At 37.4% G+C, this 6538-nt stretch overlaps 1 protein-coding gene across 1 annotated transcript in view; it reads right to left on the minus strand.

Moving 5' to 3' along the window:
- GBP5 (guanylate binding protein 5) overlaps positions 1 to 6538 on the minus strand; it is a 38188-nt gene that overhangs the window by 31031 nt on the left and 619 nt on the right. The window contains exons 2-7 of the mRNA XM_042782827.1: positions 6189 to 6316; positions 4685 to 4794; positions 3750 to 3946; positions 2966 to 3199; positions 1622 to 1911; positions 671 to 883 (exon numbers count right to left, since the gene is read on the minus strand). Of these exons, the coding sequence (XP_042638761.1) occupies positions 671 to 883; positions 1622 to 1911; positions 2966 to 3199; positions 3750 to 3946; positions 4685 to 4794; positions 6189 to 6316 (1172 nt within the window). The remainder of the gene's footprint in view (positions 1 to 670; positions 884 to 1621; positions 1912 to 2965; positions 3200 to 3749; positions 3947 to 4684; positions 4795 to 6188; positions 6317 to 6538) is intronic.

Raw genomic sequence — 6538 nt, forward strand, 5'->3', positions numbered from 1 at the left:
GGGTTTGAACCGCCAGCCTTCTGGTTAGCAGTCAAGTGCCTTAGGCACTACGCTACCAGAGCTGTGCTTATAGCTAAATTAAAAACTTTTACTTTTAATTTTTATGAGCCAATATGTTATTCTATTTTATTTTATTAAGTTAGTATTAGTTGTTGGGTTTTAGTCCTGTGCAACCAAAAAGACCCTACTGTAGTACATGTAAGGAGCTCTGGTGGTGTAGTGTTTAAGGCATTTGGCTGCCAACCAAAAGGTCAGTAGTTTGAACCCACTAGCTGCTCCGTGGAAGAAAGATGAGGCAGGCAGTCTGCTTTCCTTAAAATTTACAGCCTTGGAAACCCAATCAGGGTCGCTATGAGAATTGACTCAATGGCAGTGAGTTCGTTGGTTTCTTTGTTTATAGTAGATGATGCAATGTAATTTTGTGTTTTTGCTGATACTTCAAATTAATTTCACAGCTATTATTACAAAATCTTGCATTAGGAACACCAATATCAAGCACATAGTAGGTTTTCTATCTTATGTTTATTGAATGAAAATATAACTACTAGAGACATGACCCTCTTCTGTGTGCCTGAATATGTGTGTCTTTTTTCTTGTTCTCTGTGTATTTTTAAAGAATCCCCTTCACCACCCAGCAGTTTTCCTGAATTTATAGGTAAATTAGGAATACCTTTATTCCCTTTCTGGGCTCTTCGCAGTAAGTTTTCTTCAGCCCTTCCCTCCTCAGAGTGTAGAGAAGATACCCCCCTGGTTTATAGTAAATCCCCTGACACACTTCTTCTTCTAGAGGGCTGAAAATATCCCGAAGGAGAGCTGAGCAACGATCTGATGATGCTTGTAGATTCTGCTTACAAAAGTATTCCAGCTTTGCTTCTAGCTGAATCTTCAAGTAAACAAAGGTCCATGGAGAAGATGTCAGCAACACCTCAGCATTTCTGTCAATGATTCTCAAAAAGAAACTACATATTTTTTTTCTAGAAATTTAGAAATCTCCTGAAACCCATTTCTTCTGTTATTTCTCCTTTAACTAATGATCATCAGACCATGTATCTCTAGTCTCATGCCCTTATTTTAAATGCAACTTATTGTTTGTTTACATTCCTGGTTTCAGTATTATACTAGACTTGGGATTTCAAATGGGGAGGCTGTTATTGGGATAATTTTGGTAGCACTGATGCCACTTTGGTTTTCAATTACATCAATTGTTTAGCTTTTCCCTGGAATGATGTCAGCCTGGTCTACAAAGCCTGGATACATAATTTTTTAGAAGATACCACTGGAAATTTTGTGTGCTTAATTAATAAAAGTGCAAAGTTAATACTTGAAAAATACAGTTTTTAAAAGAATTAGATTATTCCAATAATTGGACCTATGGAAATAATATGACAAAAGTGGATTATATATATGCACATGAAAGTTTCAAAATCTATGGGGCCCAGAGTAGTTACTTTTTTTTTCTCCCAAAAATAACAATGATATCTTGGCCACGTAAGTGATGATTACCATCATTTTCCTGTGTGCTAAGAATTGCTCTTCTTAATTCCATTTTTTTTTCCCTTTAATAACAATACTTTGCCCTCTATTGACTCCAATCTCTATGACCTAAAACAACAAAAATTACCTCTAATGTCTCCAGGAACTTTTGGTCCATATCCTTGAAGGAGCTCTTCATGAAGACTTGGATGGCCTCTCTCTCACTGGCCCTGTGCAGGTCCAGCAGCTCCTGGAGGGTTTCTGTAGACAGTTGCACCTTCTGGACCATCTTCTGGTCATAGTGGGCAATGGCCTTTTGCACTGCAGCTGAGTTCTCTATCCAGGCCATGGCCAGGACTGCATTCTCCATGCAAGGCAGAAACCCATTGTTGATGGCATTGACATAGGTCAGCACCAGGTTCTCTAGACCTTCACAGGGTGAAAAGATACTCATATAATTTGCAGGGAAAGAAGGCATGCTCTATACTGAGTCATTTTGAGAATTTTAATTTAACATTGCATTGCCTAAACTTTTTTAGGATTCTTTACACTTAAGTGGCCTAGATAAATACCATCGGGAAATTGTATGATCCGAAAGCAAGATCTCCCATTATTTGGGAAAAGAAACCATGTTCAAAGGGAAAACTATAGAGAACTCAGATGCCTGTGTCATTGTCCATATTTCATCCATCTCCCATGGAGAAATGAGGAAATGATTGTGTCAAAGTCACGTGCAGTTCATTTGGTTACAATGTTGTTGGCCTTTTGCCTCTTTACCCTTCCCTTTCATACCCTCTTTCTCAGGTTTCATTCTATTCAATATTTCCTCTTCTCTTTCATTTCCATGTGGTAGAACTTGTATGAGAGTTGCTCTCCATGGAATTGACACAAAATGAGCCAATTAGACCAGGTCTCCATCTTTGTTAGAACTTTCTTGTTTCCTTCCTTGTCCTTAGTACACTTTTTAGTTATACTCAACTTTCTTCAATAACACAGCAAAAATTTACAGAATTTTTTATAGAATCCTTAGAAACAACTTGATCAAGAAGTCTGCTCAGACTTTTAGTGTTCTAGACATCTTGTGCCTTTGTTTGCTTAATGTTTGTATTGATTAAATTCTATCTCTATAGGATTTGCTCATCTTGTGCTTATCACAGGCTATGACACATAATAAGAATCTATTATATTTGTAGACAAATGCTACCAATCCATGTGGTTTATTCTAGTTCAACAGTGGACCAGTAACTTCTTTAACTTGGCCTTTTCTTCTGTTTATGCTTCTATGTATCTTTCTTTGGAAGCATAACTAAAAAAGCACTACAAATAGTTTGGATACCCACTTGAACTTAACAAATATGATAGTATGATTTACTCGTTGGAATTGGCTATCCATTTGTCAACACTGACACTGGAAGGAGAATCCTATAACAAAGTTCCCTATTCATTATGTTCAATGGAAGGAAAATCCTAAAAAGATACTCATGAGGTCCATTGACCTTGATGTCTCCTGGAAGAGTCTTGATCTTGGAATGGCTGAAGATGTAGGAACAGAATTCTGCCACTTGTTGGACAAAGTCGGGATCCAGCTCATCATTACGTAGAATCTCGTGTTGGGCAAGCTTCTTCCGATCACTGGGCAACTCAAAAATAAAGCATTTCTTCTTTGGAAAGAACTTTTGTATACACAGACGGGGCAAGTTGAAATTTTGAACTCTTTTATCAGTACCTACAGAAGGAAAAGTAGGATTTATTTGTTGTTGTTGCTGTTATGTGCCATTGAGTAGGACTCAACTCATAGCGACCCCTCTTTGGGTTTCTGAGGTGGTATCACTACTGTAGTAGATTGCCCAACCTTCCTTCCGAGGAATGGCTGGTGGATTCGAACCTCCAGCTTTCTGGTTAGCAGTCAAGTACCTTAGGCACTATGCTACCAGAGCTCCTAGGATTTATTTAGTATAGTGTTTATGTTCATTTTAATCTATTTCCCTCAATAAATAGTCCTTCTATCTGTTGTCATTTATTTCAGTATATCTTCACAAGCTTTAAGCAGAAAATAGAAGGTAACTGCTCAGGGAAAGGAAAGAAGAAAAGAAACTTGCTCCAAGAAGTTAGGAGTAATACAATTTAATACTGGATCTATTAGTTCATCCTAAACTAACAGTACTTATTTATTTAGTACAATAGCTAGTTGATTGAATATAGGAAATCATAAATTTAACCATCTACATGAAAGAGATAATTTCCTGTGTTACTTTTCCATCACTGAAGTCCGTTACCTTGCTTTGGTCTTAGTGAATTCTCCAGGTATTCATCTGCTGTGATGACTTGCCCATCTATTTCCAGCTCTAGAAAGAAATCTCTCAGAGTCCACACTAAATCTGGGAAGAATCTCACAGAGTCAGCTGCATCTTCAACCTTATAATAATCAGGTGAGCATCTTGCCTTGAGCAGATTTATCAGTTCCGTCACATTGCTGAAATACAGTTAAGGATACGTGGTAGACATAGCACTACATCTAATCCCATATTTAATTCTATGTATCTCTGAACTTTTATTTTCCAGGGCTGCAAACAAGTTCTGCTCAGTTCAGCTATGGCTGAGGAAGTGACTCTGGAACAGACCCGATAGATTAGCTGAAGCACAATGGGAAACATTATGGGTCAAAGCCCTGCTAGAAACTTAGTTTCCCTTTTAGAAAACAAGGGCAGTGTGAGCGTTGCATAGCAACTAAATCTCTTGCCAACCATATTTTAAGCATAGTTGGAAACAGTAATGCTCCCCTGAATGATGAAGGTCAACAATGCCACTTTGAATGGGTGTCGCTCTCCACAGTCCTGCTAATAATCCAGTCTCCCACATGAGGCTCCCTATGCCTCTTTTTATTCTCACATTCCAAGGCTTCAACCTCTAATTTTTCCTATTCCAGTTATCATTCCAGTTCACCAAAATCTTAAAACTTCAGGTCTGTTCCAGTTTCACTTTGTCAGCCATGACTGAACTGGTGTGAACTGGTCTGAAGCACTGATATTTTCCCTTTGTGTCTTAACCAGTTTATCATTTCACTAGTAAAAACATGGACTTTTTCCTTGCATTTTCAGTGTTTATCATGTTTTCGTTTTCAGGTTTGATTCACAATGATTCACAGACATACACACACAGAGTATAGGAGTTCTCTCTGGCTTTGGTGCTATCCTAAACCACAGAAGGATACTATAGTAGGTCAATAGACTCCTGGTCAATTTTGTTCATTATATTATATACAAAGATGCTGCTCAGAAGTATTGCCAGAGCAAAGATCTGGGTATCATTCTTCTCATCAACCTAGAAGTCAGAACAGATTTATGTCACATCTCAGGGCATGCCCAGATGAGCAATCATTAAAAATAGTCCTATGACTTGCAAATATCAAACAAGGTATACACAACCATGAGTGTCAGACATGTATAAACTTTGAATAGTCCTATCACAAGCATTAATAATTTTATCCAAAACTATATATTATTAACAGTTGAGTCCCTCTTGTAATTATTGTTAGATGTTTGCAAACCAGGAGTCAAAGTTAGTGGAATAACCAAAGTTCTTAAAATCCATGTTTTTTTGTTATGTAAAAGAAATCTGGCCTATAAGCATGTTGTTGTTGTTGTTAGTTACCATTGAGTCAATTTCCAACTCATGAGAACCCCACATATATCTGTTTTATTGAGCAGCTATTATGCACCAGATGGTTCATATTAGTGATCTTATCTAATTGAAGAAAGCTTTCCAGATGAGGAAACTAAGGTTCATATTGAGTCTATGAATGTTGATAAATCTAAAACAATTTTTTTAAGGAAATTCAAGATAAAATTTGCTGGAGCCAAACCAAAAAATCCAGTACCATCTAGTGGATCCCAATTCATGGTGACTTTATAGGACAGAGGAGAACTGCCCCATAGGTTTTCCAAGGTTGTAAATCTTTTCAGAAGCAGATTGCCCCATCTTTCTTTCTCTTGCAGGGTGACTGGTGGATTCAAACCTCTGACCTTTTGGTTGGCAGCTGAATGTTTTAACCACTGCACCACCAGATCTCCTCATGCTAGACCCAGCTCATAAAAATTCATGAGAGCCAATTGGGTATATCACTTCCCAACGTGAAATCAGCCATGAAGACATTATTTAGGAAATTTAAAAGTGCTACAAGCCAAAGCTTTTTTTTCCCCCTCAGTGAGCTCATTAATCAACATACCACTGGAACAATCCCATGTATGTACTAATAAAATTGTGAGTTGGATAAGACCAAAGAGAAATCAATGATTTGAGAGATTTAAACTCTGTATAGACTGAGTAGTATTGGAATTTTCTTTTTATTACTTGTCAAAGTCAGAGATCTACAAATGCCTTACTTGAACACAAGTTCATCTGATTCAAGCCCCAGGCCTTAACCACTTTTCTCTGAAGGAACAGACTCTTGATAGTGATTTTTTTTCTTTCTTTCTTTGAATCATCTTTATACATCTAGATTAATTGCTGAAGTCAACATGTGTGTAGTATCTCCTAGTCATGATTCTGGCTTATATTTTTTCTCACTTCAAGATTCTAAACTTTTACTATTTAAAATAGGAAAAAAGAAAAGATATACTCTGGTCATGCAGAAGTACAAATTTAGGTCAAAGCTACCTGTGTAAAAAATGTTCAGAGGTGAGAGGGTTAATCAAAAGAGACTCCTCCTTCCTTACCTTCTCTACATCGCCCAGGCCCTCAGTGTCAAGCAGAACTAGGGTGTGATTTTGTATATTAGGGTGAGGCACACACCACATCCAGATTCCCTTGGTGTGAGACTGCACTGTGGATCCCACAGAGAACCCTGCAGAAGGGAGTGGTGATAATTAGAGGTTGGAATAAAAGAGGGGCTCTGAAAATTGGGGACTTGGTAATTGAGGTAGATTTAAGGAAAACAAGATGAGGAAATAGCATAAAATACAACGAGTAGGGATCCAAATTATAACCAGACAAATGGGAAAATAACAATAGCAACTTGAAATTTGACATTTTTTACAAAATATCATGTTAATAACAACATTTATAG

Source organism: Orycteropus afer, unplaced genomic scaffold (genome assembly GCF_000298275.1).
Source record: "Orycteropus afer afer isolate SDZICR_OR568_19922 unplaced genomic scaffold, OryAfe1.0 scaffold00482, whole genome shotgun sequence".
In the NCBI taxonomy this organism is placed as follows: Eukaryota; Metazoa; Chordata; class Mammalia; order Tubulidentata; family Orycteropodidae; genus Orycteropus; species Orycteropus afer.